This window comes from Corvus brachyrhynchos, unplaced genomic scaffold (assembly GCF_000691975.1).
Source record: "Corvus brachyrhynchos isolate BGI_N302 unplaced genomic scaffold, ASM69197v1 scaffold467, whole genome shotgun sequence".
Taxonomy (NCBI): Eukaryota; Metazoa; Chordata; class Aves; order Passeriformes; family Corvidae; genus Corvus; species Corvus brachyrhynchos.
This window is the reverse complement of record NW_008239309.1, coordinates 1,814,665-1,835,914: the sequence shown is the minus strand read 5'-3', so window position 1 is coordinate 1,835,914 and position 21,250 is coordinate 1,814,665. Positions and strand designations below refer to the sequence as shown.

General features: G+C 38.5%; 1 protein-coding gene across 5 annotated transcripts in view; it reads right to left on the bottom strand.

The window, feature by feature from the left end:
* The window catches only part of MRPS27 (mitochondrial ribosomal protein S27), a 41,616-nt gene that overhangs the window by 5,203 nt on the left and 15,163 nt on the right, over window positions 1-21,250 (bottom strand). For 4 of the 5 annotated variants that reach the window (XM_017740686.1, XM_017740689.1, XM_017740690.1 and 1 more), the window contains exons 4-8: window positions 6,702-6,816; window positions 6,118-6,196; window positions 4,745-4,860; window positions 3,206-3,308; window positions 912-1,054 (exon numbers count right to left, since the gene is read on the bottom strand). In XM_017740686.1, coding sequence (XP_017596175.1) covers window positions 912-1,054; window positions 3,206-3,308; window positions 4,745-4,860; window positions 6,118-6,196; window positions 6,702-6,816 — 556 coding nt within the window. Of the gene's footprint in view, window positions 1-911; window positions 1,055-3,205; window positions 3,309-4,744; window positions 4,861-6,117; window positions 6,197-6,701; window positions 6,817-19,527; window positions 19,665-21,250 lie in introns of all 5 variants that reach the window. The other variant, XM_017740687.1, reaches the window with a different exon arrangement.

The following is a 21,250-nucleotide window of genomic DNA, read 5'->3' as shown; positions in this document are numbered from 1 at the left end:
GTAACTTAAAATGGTGGAAGTTGCAGATGTGACCTGTCTTGTACTGTCCAATATTACACTGAGAAGCTTCAGAAAACAGAGCAATAGGTAGGAGTACCTGCTGAGCAGTACCCTGGACTTTTGTCTGTCAGGGGAGACTGCAAGCTTAGTAGTGACATGAGCAAAAGGGAGGCTCCCATCACCAGAGACACCTTCAGGAAAAAGTACCAAGAAAAGGAGAGGCTTCAGTGATGTTTCTATGCTCCAGCCCATGTCGTAGTGACATCCTAAGTCACTCCTAAGCTGTCTGATTCCAGGATCAGCCTGATTCCCCACAGCACTCCTAAGCCCCAAGTCCATTAGTTAGTGCTGACCTTATAAATGGACTGAATCTATCCATCCTCCCTGACTGAGGGCAGTACAAACCTTCTAGAAATCACTCTGTTGGCTTTTTGGACCAGTACCACTCAGGACATCATCTGAGGGCACAGAACACATACAATCAGCCATGAGAGTAAGATGACATGACAGTTCATCCTTACTGCTAAGAAATATGTCTCTGAGTGGTTTCAAAAACTTGAGAAACAAAGGTGTCTTCCCATACCCACAGGCACGTGATTCTTGTGACACAGACCCAGGTGTCTCTAAAGAGAGGGCAAGGCTTAGAAAACATACTTAAATGGTCTGTGGCAATAACACACACACTCATCACCAAGTGTCCTTCATCACCAAGGACATGCCAGTAGACATTATCACTGGCTCATCACCTGAAGCAGTGGTTCTGTTCTGAACATTACTTCTCCTGTCTTGTAAAGGCCTCTGAAGTTTGCAGGGCATCTTTTCATTAACAAGGCACAGAATTCACAGGTTTTACTGAAGTTTGTTTTATATGAAATTCCCCTTGTTCAGTGGGTTATAGCCTTTATACTTACAGCCTCTTTACAGACTTTGATGTCCCCTGACAACGAAGCCACATTCTCCATCACTTGCAAGGCTCTATTCAAATATCCAGGTGTCCACATCAGCGGCATTAGATTGTATACAGCTCTTAATCCTTTAGTCAACTCCACCTTCCCTGTGAAAAAAACACACTTTACCGTTAGTGCTTCAACATCTGAGTCTTAAACGAACCAGTATCAGTTGGCTCTGGTTTCTAGAAGTGACAGCAAGTGTCTTGGCTTCTGTTGTAAAAACAACACAATTCTACAGAGTTGCTCTGGTAGAATTTCCACTGCCTTATTTTATTAAGGTGCCTTCTTTTTGCTCAACTTCACATAATTATGTGCATGTTTCTAGTACCTCCCCATTCCCTCTCACCCATAAATTTTGCCGAGATGGAAATGAGAGTAAGTGGCCAGGTTTTCTGGTTGTCTGGCTTTGTAACAGCAGCTTGTAAAAGGATGTCTGAAGATCTCAGACAAATGTCTCCTTAGCTTTCAGCTAACTGTGGAGCATGTGTGCACTAAATCTGATTCTCTGGATTTACCTCTGTGGCCTCTAGGGTTTACTCACCCATAATAGCACATGTTATGGCTACGCTTAGTTTCTGCTGAGGCTTCCTAAGAGAAAATATGGGACACCTGCCAAAAAGGATTCTTGATTTAAGACAATCTGTGAACAAGGTGTTCATTGATTTTAGCAGGACCTGTGATGTACTGCACCACTTACAATGTGGCTTTTCTTCTGATAGTAATTACTTGAGAACATGCAACTCCATGACATAATAGAGGAAATGCACGTAACATTGTAGTTGGTGCAATTTACAATGATTGTCACTCTTAGGCTTTGATTTTGCTATTGTCAGCATAACAGATAATACTTCTTCAAGTGCAGCTTACAGGAGTTGTGTCCAAGCTCTCAATCCAATTTGCACTCTGGCTATAATGACACAAAACTATGAAAGACACCCTCTTTATATGGAAGAGAATAGTTTAGGAAAAGCAAGGTAATAAGTGCACAGACAAAGCCTATGGACCATGGCTAAATTAAAACAGCTGAGGTGCTTGAGGCCACTCTGTACCCATAGACATCTTTTACTCTCTCAGAGGTCAGTTCCATTAGTGTTGGCAAGGCTTTGGAATACGTGACATAACAGTAAATAGCTTTTGATCCACTGAATGTCAATGTCATGGAACAAGCACTATTGCTTTCAGACAAGAGTGAAGTGCATTTTTGAAGTACAGCCACTACTCCACCAATCTATATGACATTTAAAACTCTCCAAACTGAATGCCAACTGGATGGCAAAGTCCCCACTTGTATCAGTATCTCCACTGGATTACAAATTACAGCACTATGAAAAAACCTGCTTTCAAATTAGTTTTCACATTTATCCCCCTTTTTGACTGAAAATGAGATTTTTGGTTTACAGTCATGATAAATGCAAATCAGCATCCTAATTCTGCCACCACACATCATATTTTGAGGACATTTTAAGAACAAATTCACTTTTTATTACCCTCAATAATGCAGTAATGAAACAAAAATTAACAATATATAGTTGATTACTTACTTTCTAGTAAATAATCATTTTGTAAAGAAGAACAAAACCTATCTGTACTATATTCCAATAAATATTCAGAGGAAATTCAGTAATTGTTTGCCCATTTCCCTTCCCTTCGATTCTGAATATACTCTGTTCTAACTTCTCTTTAATACTATATAGCAAATTATCTACAGTGAAGACTTCTTAACAGATACAGGATAAAGGCACTGCTATCTGCTGTTCACAACCCAAACATTCACTTTACAGTGACTAGTAAAAGTTCTAAACATAGTGTTTTCCGAGCTGTGCTCTTCCATCTTCCTAAGGTTTAAAGATTATTTTAAGACACTCGCTAACCAGAAAAAAGAGTCTATTGTCCATAACCTTAAATTTGTGTCATGGAAATCTGTACTTTAGGGTATTTTTAAAAAATCTGTTGGTCAACCAACAAACCAATCCCACTGTTATTTAAGAATATTGTCTCCCTTTCAGAATCTAACCCAAGCCTGCAGGGAGCCCTGAAGTTGGTTCTGAAGCTGTCTGATGAATCAAATTAAAATCAGTTCTACCCTCCACGCTTACCAAACAGGTTCACTTGTAACTCTGAAACTGTCCTTCCACTATCTCTTTTTTTCCCCTTTGCCTTCTCCTTGATTACATTTTAATAAAGCAAAGATGCCAATCTAATTCAGCCACTGAAGACAAGAGGGAACAGCTGACAATAAGAGAGGTAAAACTTACCAAGGAATGCATAGCCATAGAGCTGGGAACTAAAACCCACAGTGTTACTTTGCTTTAGACCCGTAAGCAACAGCGATGCTCCAAGATTTCTCTCTTCTTCCCACTGCAAATAATGTATAAACTAATTATGTGCTCCTTAACAAACACAAACATAAAATGGCAGCAAAGACAGCATGCATGACTTTCATCACATCTTAGCAATAAAGAATCATTAAACATGTCCAGTGTTCAGTTACAGTATCTCTGTCCTGAGGAACAGTACAAATTGTACTGAGGAACAACTCTCTTTCCAGAGGACTGTAAAATGTGAGTGGTTGAAATGTTGCACGAAAGTTTTCCTTACTATGTCTACCCCTACGTCTTAAATCAAACACAGAAAACTAGTGCTGAGCATTATGAGGCATTGTATGGTACTTTCAATGGTGTATACAAATAAAAATATTATTTCATTGCTGTATTTGGATGGGATTACTCCAAAATGCATATTAAGTAAGTCACAGCTATACAAATAAGCTTGCCTTAAACATGTCTTATGTTCACACCACCCTTGCTTGCACATTCAGCTTTCACAAAACACTACACATACTGACAAATGTTTATCTCTGCAGTAAGGATATGCAAACATGGACAAACACAATGGAAAAATGAGATTTTCATCCCTTTGCTTTTCACATACAAGTGACTAAGCATACTTGATTTCTAGGGAATGAAGAGACTCCAATACGGTAAATGCACTTTTCTCTTCTATGGTGAAAACTGAAATTACAACCCAGCTGGATAAAACCTGAAGGCATCTGTAAAATGCATTTTGGAAGATGCTTCATGTAACACAGAGGCTTCAAGCATTTCCCTTATAGATGACAACATGCTATTGAAGGCTTGTGCTAAACTATATGAAAAATAGCTTCCTACAGAAATCATGGCAGAGCCCTTTACTGACTGAGCCCCTTCTGAAAAGGTAGAATAATGCCACTTCCAAGACCCTGAACTGTCATTTTGGCCTCAAGCAAGCAAGCTGTAAATAACAAACCCATAATCCTTGGAGACAGGAGAAATGTAACAAATTTAATTTTAAAACAAATATGTGTAAGAAACAATAGACCCAAAGCCAAATGGGGTACTAAAAAACCTAGTAAAAATGCTTTATAATTCTGCAACATCACCATTATCAAGCTCTAAGGGTGAGCAATACTCAGCATAACAGGGTCCTACACAATAGGTGACACAGTTTTTTTGGTGGTAATTGACAGAGTCTGCTTTGAACTGAAGTATCAATTCACATCCTTCAAATGGGCATACATTGTATCTAAAAATCCCAACACACCCTCCTTTTCAAAGAAAGGAGCAAAAGGGGTGTTTCATACTTTGTTGTTTCTTCCTTCCTTCCTTTCTTCTGCAGTTGCAAAAATAATGAGAAAATGGAGTATTTTTCCCCCCAGGTAAACTTAGGGGAAATAAAATACATTCATGATTGAATGTCTAACTGACTGCACCACAACACTGGGAAGCAGAGGCACATTTTGAGTGTGGTCAGTTTACCGTATGTCCAGACTTGGTTGCCAGGTACTGGTATAAAACATAGAGAGAAAGAAGCTGTGTTGATAATTCATCAAAACTTTCTTGGAGCATGATCTCTGTTACTATTGACATAGCATCTATGGAGGAAAACAATACATAATCAGCATAGCTCCCAATACGTATCTCCCTTTTGCACCCACTCATGTTCACTGACATTTTATTGCTGTAGTATGCTTTGAAATAGTTAGGGAGAAAGTTAAACATTTCTTACAACTAGAATACACCTATAGAATTAGCCTTATTCATTTGGCTTGTTCAAACACTGCAAGAAGGAAGAATGGGTTGAGCAGCATACAGCCAAGGAGCTCTCAAAATCATCTTAGCTCTACATACTTCACTTGGTTCTTCTTTCCTCAGCTCTTCAGTCATTAAGATTAAAAAAAAAAAATTAAATGATTTCTTTGTTCTTGTGTTTTGATTACAGACAAGAGAAGACCAGCTTAATTTCACTAGCCTTAGGGCGACAGGAGAGTACAAAGGAGCAGAAATGTTGTCACAGATCACCCACAGTGGTCTCTATATTCAGCAAACAATGCTCTGGAGGAGGTCTACAGGGAGCTACAGTGACACGCCCCGTCAGAAAGGACAGTTTGTTAAAAAGGCCTTCAGCTTCACATACAAAAGAAATATGGATAAAATAAGGAGGAATTAAAAGATGGGGGTGTGTCTCAAAATAAAATAAATACATGTATTAATTTGTCATTTAGCAAAATCTTTCAGTTCCTCTCAATTATCTGTTTTATATGAGCTTTATGCAAAGGAAAGCTTACTGCAAGTCTACAGTACTAGAAAACTCGAAGTGAAATTAAAATCTTAAATATCTGTCATCAAACATGTGAGGATTACTCATCCAAACACTTAAACAGTCAATAATGAAAGGTAGCCCCAATATGGCAATTCAGTATAGCTGGCTTGCTCCAGTGACAGACAGAAAGCCTACACAGTTTAGATACATAGCTTTTTGAACAGCTAAATGTATGGAAGATGAATACCAACACATATTTAGATTCTGGTAACACTTTAATTGTCACTAATAACTCCTATGATATCATTAGCACATACATCAGACTTGTAACTGAAGAAGATGGTTTACACTTGGAATAGGATTATTAACAGTAGAAACTGTGAATCACACAAGTTTCAAAACTACAAAATGAATAAAATCCCAACAAAAATGAGAAATAAACATGCAGAAAAATACTTCAAAGGAAGGTGAAGTCGTGTTTCATGATGAATTCAGAAAAAATATGGCTACAAGTTTTTAGTTCGAAGAAAAGCTCTGTAAATATAAGAGCATACATCTAAGGATGAAGTATTGGTATGTATTTTCTTACCTTCATATTTCTTCTGCTTTATAAAGCAATCCAACAAAATATTAAATGTAAAATTATCTGGAAAAATTCCATAGTGAACCTGAAGGAAAGAAGGAAAAAAGTTCAGTGTGCAAACGTGCTGTTCAAATCTCCCCAAGCACAGTGCTGTAGACACCAGAAAGAGCAGAACCATGGCACTGCACACTGATGCAACGTACAGTCAAGCAACACAAGAGATCAGCATGGCACCTGTGATGTAGGCCCTCCAACTTCTGATGCACTGCATTTGTTTTGGCATTTTACCTGAGCCTTTGGGACCAGGAATGGGATTGCATATCATGTTATTATGCCTCCCCCGCACCTAGCATGTTTTGGACACCAACGCTATTTAAAAACAAAAAGCTTTCTGAGAAAAAAGAGTATTTAAAAGCTGTGAAAGGCTGTAGCTAAAATTCAAGTGCAACAGTAATTTTTATTTTGATGAAGAAATCTGAACTTAAAACCACAGTCTACAGGACCTGGCTGCAACAGGAATTCCTGTCAAGCCACATTTGAATCAAAAAGCCAATCAAATATATTCGTGTCTTTTCCTTGGTAAAACTTACCTTATTTTTTATTGTGTATAAGGCTTTATCTTGAGCGCCATATTTTAAGCACTGTCTGATCCAGCTGTGAATGGTCCAGTCTCTCAAGTACCAGGAATTTGGGCTATGCCGAAACCTAAAGATGATAAAATGGTTTGGGTGACAATATGACTCTGCTATCACATAAACAAATTCTGTAATCAACAAACTTTGAATTTCAAAACCACACCAATCATGAACTCAGACATAAATTTCTCCATGTTTGACTTTGCAGTCAATCACTGCTCTCTAAAGAGCTCCAGATAGCCCTTTCAAGTAAGAGAAAGAAAATTTTGATACATTAATAGTATGTACAAAGGGAAATCTGACCTTTTCACAGATGCATAATATTTAAACTTCTCACTTTAGAAGAAAAGCCTACTGCTTTTCTCCTGAAGAAATAAATACCAAAAAAACCCAGTTTGGTATATTTATGAAGGCCAACTGAGACTGGTATGAATGCTGCAGTATTTTTTAACTTCGTGCTTGTGATTGTGTAAGATTGTATAGTATAACATTTTGATGTATAATATTGCTGATCTTGTCAAAGAGATATGACTGATGACATCAGCAAGTATCAGAATTACATAAAAATATAACTGCATCTGAAACTTCGGAGCTTGTATAATCTGGTGTCTCCCACCCTCTCTAAATCATGCCTCACTTCACCACTTAAGAATTCATTATGCCTCAGCACAGGTCATCCCTGGGCTGCTGCATGCTCCATTTGCCTTAGAAATGCTTCATCAGTGAGGCATACCTCATGCACAGGGAATCTCTGCTGGAGAGCCCTTCCCTGACCCTCTGCACTGGTTTAACATATTCTGAGACACCTCATGCCATGGCTTCAACAGTCTTCCAAGGCAACCCACTCCAGTGCTCAAACAATTTGTAAAATTGAATACTTTTGCTTCCATTTCGTCCTTATTCAGATATATGGGCATTGCACTGTATTGGAAGAAATGGTGGCAAAGAGCACATGGAGCTTTAGTTCTGGCAAACACTCAAACATCAGTTACAAGTTCAGTGGTGGGACCTGCTGCCTTGGTCTTGAGCTGATTTTCACAACCCCTTCTGAAGAGATGCGTGCAATCTTTCTCAATTCAAATGAAAACTGATCTCAGTCCCCAGCACAGAAGTGACTGCCACTTTCTGTAACGAACACTGATGACTGAGCTGGGCTCATGTGCAGATGCTTGCAGCCCTAAGCCAAGCTGCAGCACCATTTAGGGGCAGGGTTGACTCTTCCGTCTGAGCGAGCATGCTTTCCAGAACGTTTATCAGATTAACGTGGCCACCAACCCTCTTTCCCCCCTCAGTAAATCTCGTCTATCACCAAGGGCTACACAGATGACCAAGCCTGGAGAAGTACTACAGCCTAAAGAGCCTTCAGAATGAAGAAGACAGCCATGCCAAAAGTGAAGCTAAACAACTACAGAGTCTAAATACATGTGTTTGTAAGTGGCATATGAAATCACGCCATTAAATTAGGATTTAACAGAAAATGAAAAGCATGCTTTGAATATTAAATTACAAGCATCCATTCTGTTGCTGTAATCGCATTCCATTTTCTTCCCTCTGGAGTTCAAATACTGGGGAGTTTTTGAACTCAGATACTGGAGTTCAAGTTTGCTTCCATTAAAGTCCTGTATCATGGACAAATGCTTTCAGGAAGTATCAATTACAGGAATTTGGATTTAATCATATTTTGATTAAAAAATTATCTAATTGCTACAGATTCTTTCACCAGCCATTTAAGGAAGGTCAAGCTGGAACACCAGCACTCAGCAATAAAGCTGCCAACATTTTTTAAAGTTTCAATAAATGGTTAATATTGTTTCACAGGTGGAAAACAACAGACTTGTCTTTCAAAAAACATGACACTGATGCTCTCAAATACTTAGGCTTTCTATTGACACAGTCTTTTCAAATGAAAACCAAGTATTCAAAAAACAATTAAAAAAAACCCCCAACCAGCTGTTTTTAATGCATTTGAATATTCAGCTTTTTCCAGAGCTCTATTTATTCTCTTGAGTACATCATAGTGAGAGAGAGAGAGCACTCCAATACCTCCTGCACCTTGGATTGCTACAGCTTACTGTAATGAAAGCTTCTAGGTTTCAAAGTAAAGTTGGACAGCAAAAGGCCTAGCAGGGATGCAATATGGTCTAGAAGCAGAATGAAGCTGATCCTCAAACAATACTCATTGCTGGAACCAATATACACAAAATCCAGAGGCATGTTATAAAAATCTGCACATCAGCTTTTATAGGGCCAGGACTGATTTTTGTGTGTGTGTCTGTATGACAACCACAGGATCTTTCAGATCTAATTACTGTATGTATGTTACTATTAAGATCTTTATGCTGATCTTTATGCTCAGATCAGGTTTCACCTGCCCTAGGTGCTATGCAAATGAAAAGCAGAACAGCTTCTCAACCAAGTAATTTTCTAGTTAATTCTAACAATTAATTACAAATCAGTTGCACAGGAATGAAGAGAAGGGACTGGTGCACAAATGCAATATATATGTATGTACAAGATCCCTCAGCATTAGACACTTCCATTAATCCATTATGTGGTGGGAGAATTGGAAGTGAGAGGGAAGCAACTACACTGCAATCTTTAATTGTTTCTGATCCATATAATGCTGGAATAAGCTCTGTCTCCATAGTACTAGCCAAGAAGAGAAACCAACAGAGTATCTGGGTTTTTTTTAAAACTAGACAAACCAACCAAACATTGGGGCAGGCACTTGTATTTGAAACTGAATCAGGAAAAAGAGGAGGTTGCTCATCATTTTGACAAGCATTAACGTCTTCCTCCTTCTCTTTGTTCACCAAACAGGATATAATTAAGCAAGGCAGTATGTTCAGGGACAGATGAAAAGACAGAAGGAAGTTAAAACTAAAGAAAAAGGAGGATTGAGAATGATTTAAATAAAGGAAACCTCTAGCAACTGCTGTGTGTTTAATGGAAAGACCAGAAGGTTATCTTGCAGATGCCTGGTGCTGAAACTCATTTTTCTGAGAACTAATAAAAACCTGAGACGCCCAAGATTCTTATAATGTGTTCAGCAAAGACAAGAAGCAACTGCAACAGTATTAGGGAAGCTCTCTGTTGGTACATTTTAACGTTAATGGCTAAAGAATCAATATGGTCATCCTTCCAGTCACTGAACTGAGAACATCTGCCTCTGCGGGGAATAAAAAGAGAAATATCTGTAATACAAGGAGATCCTGAAATACCAAGGTCATTGTGAATCTAACAGCACACAGTGCATTACTCTAGAATTCTCTTTATTTTGAAAAGTCGTTCGAATGATGCATTCCAGAAACTTGATTTTCACTAACAGTTGCTTTGTACTTGCAAAATGATTATAACTTGGAACAGATACAAGGAGTGTACAGCCTCAGTACAAGGCAACCAGAATATTTCTAGCCAAGCAAGTACACTCTCTTGCTCACAAAGAGGCCAGCACATTGGGTTAAGAATACATTGTCAGTTTACTAAGTTACTGCATAAAGCCCCACAGCTCATTATTTACAACAGTGCTGGGGTGCTCATGCTGTGTGAAAGAAACCAAACAATAAAAAAGCTTAACAGATGCTGAAAGTGTTTCATGATGTGCTGTACTACTACAGCAAGCGTAACTTATTTATATTGGTGCCCCCACATACCGCAGAAAAGCTGAATTCCCGCCCTATTCATTTATTTCAGTCTTCCAACTTTCTTTGGTGCCATCAAGTGGTGATGCACTCCAGTGCTGCTTTCACACACCCTGTCTTCTCAAGGGAAGTAATACAGCAGACCTGAGAGCAAACAGAACCCCTTGCTGGTCTGCATTTTTTCCCCTAGGTTTGGTAGAGGGGAGTTCATTGCTTTGGGGACAGTCACAAATGAGGAAGATGGTGAAGGAAAATCTGCTGGATTACAGAAGAGAAAGCGCTGTAGAAATAACATACCATGAGGAAGAGCCCTGCTCTGCTCTTCCTGGTAGTATAGAGGGAAAGCCAGCTCAGCAGATCAGTTCCAATTCTTTGCTGATCACAAGTTCCATTTTGTACTCTATGGCTTTCTTAAGGGCCAGTCCAATTCCTGGTACTCCCAGAAGCTATCCTTATGCAAGACACTATTTTTTCTCCTCGCCGTGAAACAGAAAGAAGAGACCCTTCCTTTTTCCACCTTTACCTGACCTAATGAGAAAGCACCTTGTAATCATCATACATCCTACACTTCCATCTCTCTTCTTTTAGAACCAGAGAGAAATATGGGCCTGCATGTTCATATGCTTTCATCAGGAAGCAAGAGTGCCAGATTTCTTCTCATCCACTTAAAATTCTAAATATAGCATGAAATATCTCTGTAAACCAGGAAGAAGCTCTCTCAACGGAATGAATCCAGAGCAACTCCACATTCTACACGAGTCATACAGGGCCGAGAAGCATCTTACCATTGCCATGTTTTTTTCTTCCCAGGCGTATTTTTTCAGCTACAGTGCATAATGATCAAATGGATTCCAGGCAAGCTTAGCTTAGAAACCGGAAGCCTGTCATCCAAAACTCTCCCTTTGTTTGTCATTTCAAGCCACAGGCCTTGGGGAAAATCATCTACATTTTAAATGGACCCAGAGGCATTGCTCATACAACAGTGTCAAAGAAAACAGTCCTGGAAAAGCAATCGTTATTGACAGAAATTTCCTTTTAAACATTAACAGAACTTTATTTTTCCATCTCTTCTTTGCTGCCATTTTAGCCTTCACCTTTTTTTGTGTAAATCCTTTAAAAATGTCATGTGTAAACCTACCAGTCCTATAGTAAATTCCTCATGCATTAACGGCCTACACTCAAATAACAGAGAGAACACATTGCTTTTGCGTTGAAATAAAAAACTCAAGTAAGTATGTGTACAATAAGAAATCAATTAACAAAAGCAGTAATAGGACAGGTTAAAAAATTAGACACGACAGCTGTAACAGAGCACAGTCTAAGGCTGAGGCAGAATCTTACACAAGCAGAAAATTGGTTTGCAGACTCCCTGAAAAAACCCCCACATTCAGCCCCTCTTCTCTTTTCATTTTTATTGACTTTCCCCCATCTTTTATTTTGAACTAATTTAACTTGATTGCTTTGATGCTAAAATTAATTCTTCTAAATTAAGGTCTCTTCACCTCCACATAAACTCATATTTCATGCCACCATTTTTTGTTCAAGATTTGCACAGAGCTCTTACACCGCTGGTGCATGTCTGATGATGGCTCCAAAACAGACCTAAATGATCAGATACAGAGAAACTGCAGTGCAGTACCACAGTCAAACATTAAGGCTGAACAGGAGACTTAAAGGATATTTTTAGTATCAGGTCTTGTTTCATGTTATACCATATTCAGCTTTTATTTCTGTTCACTCCAGTGTTACAGGTTCACCTTTTTTTTAACCCTTAAGCTTAGTAATAAGACTAGATCTGGAAGAGGAGAAATTTTGGATAGAATTATATACTGCAGTTATTTAGGAAGACTGAGGACATCACCTGGGTAACTTCCCTCTTCCAATAACTGAAGGGAGAAAATTCACTATTCAGTAGTTTCAGGGTAGCTACTGCATTGCTTAAAACAACATTCACTCAGCTTCACAAAGTCTCTTTCTAACAACATCACATAGCATTCACCATATAGCAGCTAGGATGTAGTTTATCCTTTACTGACCTATCTATTTTGACAGTTTTTAGTGTTGAGTAACAAATGACAAGCTGAATTTCTGACACAACAAGCATTTCTGCCCATTGCTGTCTTTAATCACTAAATGCTCTTCCCCCTTTTGATGAATTTAAGACAACTTTGAGAGCAACACATAAGGAACAAGCCTTACTACATTGAAAGCAAAAACAGTTCTATCAAAGAGTTGCAAAATCCTAGATAAATTTTATAAATTTCAAAATAATGTATGAATAGACAAGCAGTTTATCACAACATGAAAGAAATGCTTTGCTTATACACAAATAGATGTAAGAGCCATCACAAAAGAAAGCCTATGGCAAAGTTTGAAGCAATTGGTATTTACAGTATTGCTATAGTTTAAACAACTACTGGCACTCCTGAAAAATACCTGAACTATTTATCAGTCCTTCCATCCAGAGGCAGTAAGCATAACAGAACTGCAGTGGAGCTGCTCTTCCAACCTTTTGCCACCAGGTTACACCAAGCAGCCTTGAACCTCTCTGGAAACATTTGCAAAGCACAAAGCAGGAATCCTTCAGACAACTGGATTAATTTAGTATCTCACAGGCTCACCTTAAATGTCTCAAACCCTTATTTTAATTAGTTCGTAACCAAACTGAAAAACCAAAGCCAAGGCTCAAACAACATACACTCGATACACTCTTTGTCCCTAGGAAAACTCTTCGAGGCTGTTAAATGTGTTTCTTAAAAAGCTTCTCTAGTGATGTAGATTCAAAGTACTTCAGAACTATGCACTCTCTGGCAGAACTCCAATGGAAGTTCACTTCTCAGAAGAACACGAATCAGGATTACTCTGTGTCAGCTTGGTTGAACATGCTCTGTGTGCCTAACCTGAAATAAGATGACATCAGTCACAGGCCTTATCTAGCTACAAACTAAAGATCTTAACATTTAAAAATACAGTATCAACATGATTCCTTGTTCTACATTAAAGGGAAGGTCACCAGCTAGCTCACTAGAAATGGATACTTGGGGATCTTCAGCATGACCTGTAGGTGAAAGAACATTGCTACCAAGAAAAGGTGGTGATGCCTGCTTTAGTTTCATGAAGAAAGTAAATATATCACATTCAGTTTTATTTCAAATGCAAACTATGAATAAAGCAATCCCCCTTTTTGACTTAACAGAATGATGAGGTAAACTGCAAAGACGGAAAACAGATTTTTGAATACAATACTTGTATTTTTCTGCTCTTCCCAGGGTAATAGTCACCCACCACCCTTCACCTCTCCCACTCCTTTTAAAAAAAGACAGTCAGGAAGAATCCAATTTTCTTCTCACATACATGAAGAATCCATACTATTTTCACCATAAAGCTGGAATTCACTCAAAGAGCAACAGTTAAGAAGAAAAGATCATGTCACAACAGTAACAATAATAAAAAGCCCAACATCTTCCCAAACTATTGACTGTAAAGGACACAGCTCTCTGTGACAAATACTTCTGGACTTAAGGTTAAAATGATTTGGTTTGAATATAAATGTAAGTAATACTCTATAGAAAGCATCACAGGCTGAGAAAACACACGGGGAATGATGAAGTGAGCTGTTGCTATAGTGATTCTGGTAAGATACTCTCAAGTGCCTCTGCTTGTCCCCATGCAATCATAATAAAGCCTAATTTAAAACCAACTCTTCCATTAATTATATGTTTTTCTGGTATGCTGGCATACAAAAAGAGACACATTAAGAACCATACAAGATACTACATTTATTGCTTCAGGGAAATCTTTTTAATCTAAGCAATTTCTAAGTGCATCAGGATAAAACTTGCTGTTTCAAAGCTCAACAAAGGGACAGTTCTGCTGGATTCTTTTACTTGGATCCCTGAAAACTGATTAATACAAGGCTGTAAAAAAAGGTACATATGAGTAAAGCACCGATTTGATTGTTACCATTTTACTAACTCAGCTATGCCTGTCATTACTTCAACAAACTCAACCTCATCTGAAAGCTAGTACACAAGTTATCAACTTATTTCTCAAAATGAAGAAGAAATGTTTGTGAAAGCCGACTTGCAATTTCTAGTTGCTGTTATCACCTTTTTACCCTGTTCACCTTGCCAAATGATCGCCCACTAAAGACTGCCAGAAAGTCAGTTTCCAGCAGAAAAGCAGCTCCCACTAGCTGTATTTCAGAAGTAAGTTTAAAATCTTTTGTGTACCAAAAAGTACTTACATCAAGGACTTTCTACAACCACAGATAACTATAATTTTACGTCATATGAGGGACTAAATTGCTTCAAAGCTCATTATGTGTTTAATTTTTTAAAAATAAATTACAACAGATGTTTTAGAAAACCTCATCTCTTAGCTATAAACTACTGCAGAGATGTCACAGTGAAGCTTGCTTTCCAGCAACCATTAACCAAGCTGCACAGAGATGTAGCACCAAGGGCTTTCCATACAAAACAGTGGCTCTGAGTTCTATGATAGTTCAAAGACTGTCAGAGGGAACTGCATCACACATTAAGGTGTTTCTGCCTTTTAGCACTAAGCTTAAACTATGATAGAACACCCCTTTCACATTATATTAAACAGGCATACTTCAGGCATATGCATAAAAACTGCTCTATCAAGAAGAGCAAATAAGGACTTCCTTTTTTTATGGCAGGAAAAACCCTCAGCCTTTGACATTGCTATTACTGTATTTGCAAACAGCAACTTTTTAATAATGCCCAATATTCAGCGTAAATTTAACCTGGGCCAAAATTAACGTAGTTTTGTTAGAGATCTAATTCAGTGACAGCTGCAGTCCACATTGTAAACATGTTGCATTTTCCATTTATTTGACTCAAATTCTTTATGGTTCACAAAATAGCTCCCAGAAGTACATCACACATTAGCTTCAAACTACTGTAACATTACACCCACTGACATAACCCTTGACACTTTTCAGTTTGATCACAGTTGAACTTGCACAGATCATAAACAATGTACTTCTATCTTGAGTATCTCAAAGGCTGCAATACAGAAGTGTACAAGCCAAACTGTTTATTCTGCAGAGTTACTCAGTTTCATACCACATGCGACCAGAGCAAAAAAGAGATGCTGGGAAGACAGTGCTTCAGGAATACAAATATTGAATGGATCTTAGTAACCAACTTAAGCAAAAGAAAAGCCAAACTATGCATTTGCTGCCAAACACTTCACAAACTGGATTTGCACAGTTCAGGTTTCACCTTATCAGATTTGCTGCCACAGGCACACAGTTCAAGTTAGCCTTACTTTGACCTAATACCTGGGCTCTTTCCATTCTTCACTGCTACAGTCCAATGTCCTTGTGTATTGCTCTCCTTCTGCACCCCATGAGTGAAGGGGAGGCAAAGCTACCTAAGCTGTCAAGTTAAACAAGTAAGGTTTTTATGTTAAATGTAAACACCTACAAAGAGGACAAAACCCCTGATACCTGTAGTTTCAGCCACAGCCACTGTCAAAAAGGCAAGCATTTCAAAAAGGTTGACCATTGGCGCACAGGCAGATCTTGGCTACCAGGCAGTTTATTTTTCATGTCATGTCTCAATGAGCAATGCTTATTGGTATTTCTTTTTTCTTCCAGCCATGCATTTTCCTAATAAAAATACTTTTAGCAATGAGTAACAAAAAATGCTCAAGTCCTTTAGAGATTTTTAACTGTTCCCTAACCACAGTACTTCTGAGGCATCTAGTTAGCATATCTCTTAGTGTATCTAACTTCTGAGACTAGTGAGACAAAAATGTCCTTTACCGCACTGCATACGTCAATCCCAAGAAACAGCATGTAAATCAAGGATAAACATGGCAAACCTGACTCAAGCATTTTGTAAGGCAGTTTGAAATTTGTGGGCTCTTACCAGCTATATGATTGTTTTACTCTTAATTCTTTTTGGAAAAAGACTGTGCCGTCAGATCTGTTATTTAAAGAGAGAGACAGCAGGTACCTCTCTTTAAGTACTGCATGTACTGTAGGACAAATGTTCCCTTGTGTAGGTAGCTACAAGCTGCACAGTAAAATGAGGTCATGCTACCCAAAAGAGGCAGAGGATTTCATAATGCAAAAAGGTTTCTTTGTAGTTTCTCCCCTTTTGAGACAGGAACACATCTAAGACTGCTATTTATAAATTTAGGGGTCACAGCACCAAGCCTGCCAGAGTCCAATAAGCATTCAGACAATGCTCTCAGGCACATGGTGTGATTCTTGGAGAGTCTTGTGCAGAGCCAGGAGTGGGGCTCAAAGAGTCTGATTGATCCCTTCCAACTCAGCATATTCCATGATAACTCACTAATGCTTTTGGTTCTGCTAATGATTGGTCCACAATGCAAGGCCAGGATGACCTGCTTCTTTGCCCTGTTACAGTGGCCTACTCAGACATTGTATTCAGGCTCCAAACTGACATTTACAAGCACCAGTTCTCCAAGGCACGGTATAGAGCCCTTAGACATGTCATTTTACCCACTGCACAGGAGAACAGAGCAGACAGAAGAGCAGGAGAAACACTACAACTGTGTGCATTTATGTAATGCATGCATTTCAGTCTGGCTTTATTTCTCCAATGAATCACAACTTTCAAAACAACACAATAGTATCTTATGTAAAATGAACCTGCTGCTTCATGACTTAATCTGGGCAAGGAAAACTGCAAAAGTAAGTGATCACTGCAGGACAGTAACTTCAATGAAGAGAAAAAAAGAAATCCTTTTGCTGGTAAAGTGGGCTGTACTGCTCCTGCTGCACATGCTCTGCTTTCATGCTCTTACAGTAGCTGCTGTACCTTGTCCACCCCCAGTCAGAGACACAGCCAGTCTAGTTTGTCAACTTTGGCGCAGGCAGTGTAGACAAGGGGGAGGGAGATGGTGTCCATTTTACACCCAGCTGTCTGCTGCCAGAGGCCATCTATTTAGCTTGTAGCTCAATTTAGTTCAGCTCTGCTCAATCCCTAGTGGAACTCTGAAGAAAGGAGTATTTTTCCCCTTTTAAAAATGAAAACAGTAGTTACAGAGGAGAGATCAGAATTAAATAAATGACAACGTAAAGAGGATTATCACAAAGTTGACTTTAGAGACTAAAGGCAGCTTTATAGCCACACCAATTCTTGAAAAAAATATATTAGTCACAAAGGGGGAAATCTGCTTGCAAATCGAGTTGCCAAAATCTGTAGGCTTTCAGCCTGGCAAGTTCTAGACTGAAGGGAGTGGGGTTATGGGGAAAATAACCAAAATCCCTGTTCACTTTTCAGCAAGAGAAAGGAATGTTCGTTGCGTCTACATTTACAGCTGAGCAAACAGGCGTTTCTATCAGCTGCTCTCTTGTATATCCCTCTTCAATTTTAACAACAAACCCAAGAAAGCATTCTTTGTTGCTGCTTAAATGCTCCCTAAACTAGATCCTGGGTCTAATCCTCACCTGGTCCAAAACACACAACCTTCCAGGGATCTGCTTCAATCAGCTGAGGACCTGGCACAACACACATGCACATGATCATTAATTAGATGAAAGTTGGGAGGCAAGGACAACCCCAGCACCTTTCTAGGATATGCAGTCTCACATCCCACAGAGACACATCAGTGGTAAAGGCGGAAACCAACTGCCGAAAGCAACCACAGTGTTATTTCTGAAATTACCAACTCCACATTTAATTGAGTCCCTCAAGCTTTAAAACTGATGTAGCAAAGGGGAGACAGAGAGGCAGCCGAAAAGCCTGGAGACATTCTCCTTCAGGGACAGAGGCACGTCAGGATTTTAGGAAATAGGTAAGTGAATATAATCAGCTGACAAGAGTGGCTTGGACTTCTATCTAAGCTTTTCCCAAACCCATACCATTCTTCCACCCCACAATGCCCTCCACAAAAAACCCCAAAGAAAGGTACGGAATGGATTATTCAGGGATTAGTCAACCTAATTAGGAACCAAGGATTTACCAAGTAAATGTCAGAAACAGACATAACAGGGACTATGGCAGAAGGAACAGTTGCAGGTAGCTGAGCAGAGTGCTCGGTACACAGAAGCACAGAAAATCCAACTGGACTCATTCCCGCAGACAATACAGACATTTTATCTGGAGCATGCAGCTTTAAAAATAGCTCACTATTAAAGCAGCATTTAAACAACAAAAAAAACCCCCCAACCAACCAAGCAAACAACCGACCAAGCAAACAACATAGCAACCAACCAATGAAAAACTAAGCACCCCGAATGACCGGTTTGGTTTGGTTTTTTTGTTTTTTTCATTTTGCTACATAGCACCTTATATTCAGAAATTTGTGCCTTAATTTCCCTTTTCTGGAAAGAGTAATAACCACAGAAATCACCCCAGGAAAATGCTACACCATGATCTTTGCTTATCTACTGATTCGATATTCCTCTATTCAATTACAGCAAAGCATTGTTTTGTGGGTCCATCTGCAATCAAGTTTCTGCCCTTAGGGAGAACACTCTTCCACAGGCACGAATGTATATACAGAAATAAGCAGATATACAAGCTGAATAAATGTACCTACTTATTTTCATTTTTCTTCTGCACTCTAATATTTTTGGACATTTCTGAAGACGGAATTATTTAGGAAAAAAATGGAACCATTGGAATAGAGCTTTTACTATTAACTTTTCAAATTTCTTTATTACTGGGGCAAAAAGGAATGTACAGTCTGTTGGATATAATCAGGTAATTTTCTAAATTTCTTGATAACTGAATCTTGACGTAACATTTTCAGTCCTACAGAAGTATAAACATCAATTTTTTTTTAAATAAAAAGGCAGCTACTTGAAAATTAACATGCCAAATCTTTTAGAAACTAAAGAAAGATGCATGCTAATGTAAATCTACCTCCTTCCCGTCATAATACTTTTGCTTTGGTTATAAAACCATTTTGTCTAAAATGGAGTATAACAGAACAAAGTAAGATCAGATCTATAACTGTGGTACATTACTCCATCTCTTAACATGGTTATCTTAAATGTTCTTTCCATTTCCAAAGGCTTTCACCTTCTGGAATTTGTATCACACCTGCTAACTGTTACTACATACTGTGCAGCAACATGCATCAAAACCAAAGATATTCTCAGAGTGCAATAGATTAGACTGGATCCACTCTACCGGATCATGTTACTAAGCTGAACATCTTCACTGTTACCAACAAAGCATGGAACACTTTTCTTCATTACTACGAAGTACAGTAAGATGGTGTAGTCCATTTTTTATGCACTTGATCAGACCATGTTCATCTTAGAAGCCTGTGAAATAAACCAAGATTTAAGGTAACAATGATTTAAAATCATATGGACTTTTCATTACATATAGTAAAACTAAGGGATGTCCTCACTGAAATAGTGCATAAGCCTTGTATTTCATATGTTGGCTGAGGTACAACAGGAAAACATATTTTAATGCCTTTGTCCTTCTCTCCATCAGTCTACCCTACAAACTAGCACATGACTTGCCATTATTCAACCATACTGGCAGTTTTCTTAGTAAGTGTGATGTAGAATAGGAATTCTCAGGCAGTAGAATGTTAGAGATGCTTTGGTCCCAGCCCTGGTTCCATGCAACCTGCAAGAGCATACACTATTTGCATTGAAGAAAACCAAAAATACCATGAAACTGCTTGTATAAGTCTTACTAGCACTCACATTAGTCTCCTGGCAAAATTTTTCTTCAAACATTGTAAAGAAAAAAAAAAAAAGAAAAACAGACAGACATCCCTTTCCATGTTAAACTACCATGTGATATGTCCTGGACTGTTTCAAAACATTTCACATTCTTAGTGGATGTCCAGTCCCACTTTCTTACAAGCCCTCCTTTAGTTACAAGTAAGAGAAAACAATTATAAGAAAAAATACAAAGTAAATCCTGGTAAGTGGATCAACCCTACAGCATGTACATTTAACCCAAGATGTATTTTCAACATAACAGCTGTGGCAAGCTATGCAACTCCTATTTCCCAGATTGAGGACATGTGAAACCCGACACTATTTACTGCGTATCATTACTCTCCAGCTCCTAACTTAATTTTTCCCATAATAAACTTAACACAATACAGGCTCTAAATACTCATCCTGTTCTTAAAATCCATTTTCAATAAAACTCTTGTTCTCATCCGCAGCTGCTTGCAGAGTCCATTTAAGCCAGAAACACTCTGATTCATCCCTTGGAAAACCACCTTTATTGGCAACAAAATAACAATCTCAACTTACCTCAAAAACTACTTTTACTCTTTCTTTTACTACTGATTACAGTAAAAGAATCTTGATCACTGACATTCCTAAAGCCTGGTCTGGAAGCCTTTTGACTTAGTACTTAGCCCCCTGTTTGTGACATTTAAATTGTTCAGCATTTTGAGTAGGCTGGTTGCAGTAGGACAAAAACTTGAATCTCCCAAAGTATAGGATAAATGCTCTCCCATTTTTAGCCTATTTTATTATTTCGTATGTGCTGTGTAATAATAGATGAAGTTAAAATGGCCTAGTATTTTCATTTGAATGCCTACCCCACAACCCAGTGCTACTCAGCACTACGATTCTGTAAACTAGAGCTAAAAAAAAAATCAACAGAATTCCTATTTGAAAAAAATAAACCAGCTCACAAGCCCCACAAATAAAAATCTCTATTAGATGTGTTCGTTTCCCCAAGAAACATATACTGTGCCACTACCTTTACAAGCAGGATAACACAAACTAGAGAAGGCTACTAGTTAAGCAACAGAAAACAGAATTTTTAATAACTGTTGCCCCTTTTACAGCTGCAAACATAATACACTCTTCCCTCTTCTTTGTTATGTTTAGTTTAGCTCAATAATGAGTAATATGTGACTCAAAACAGC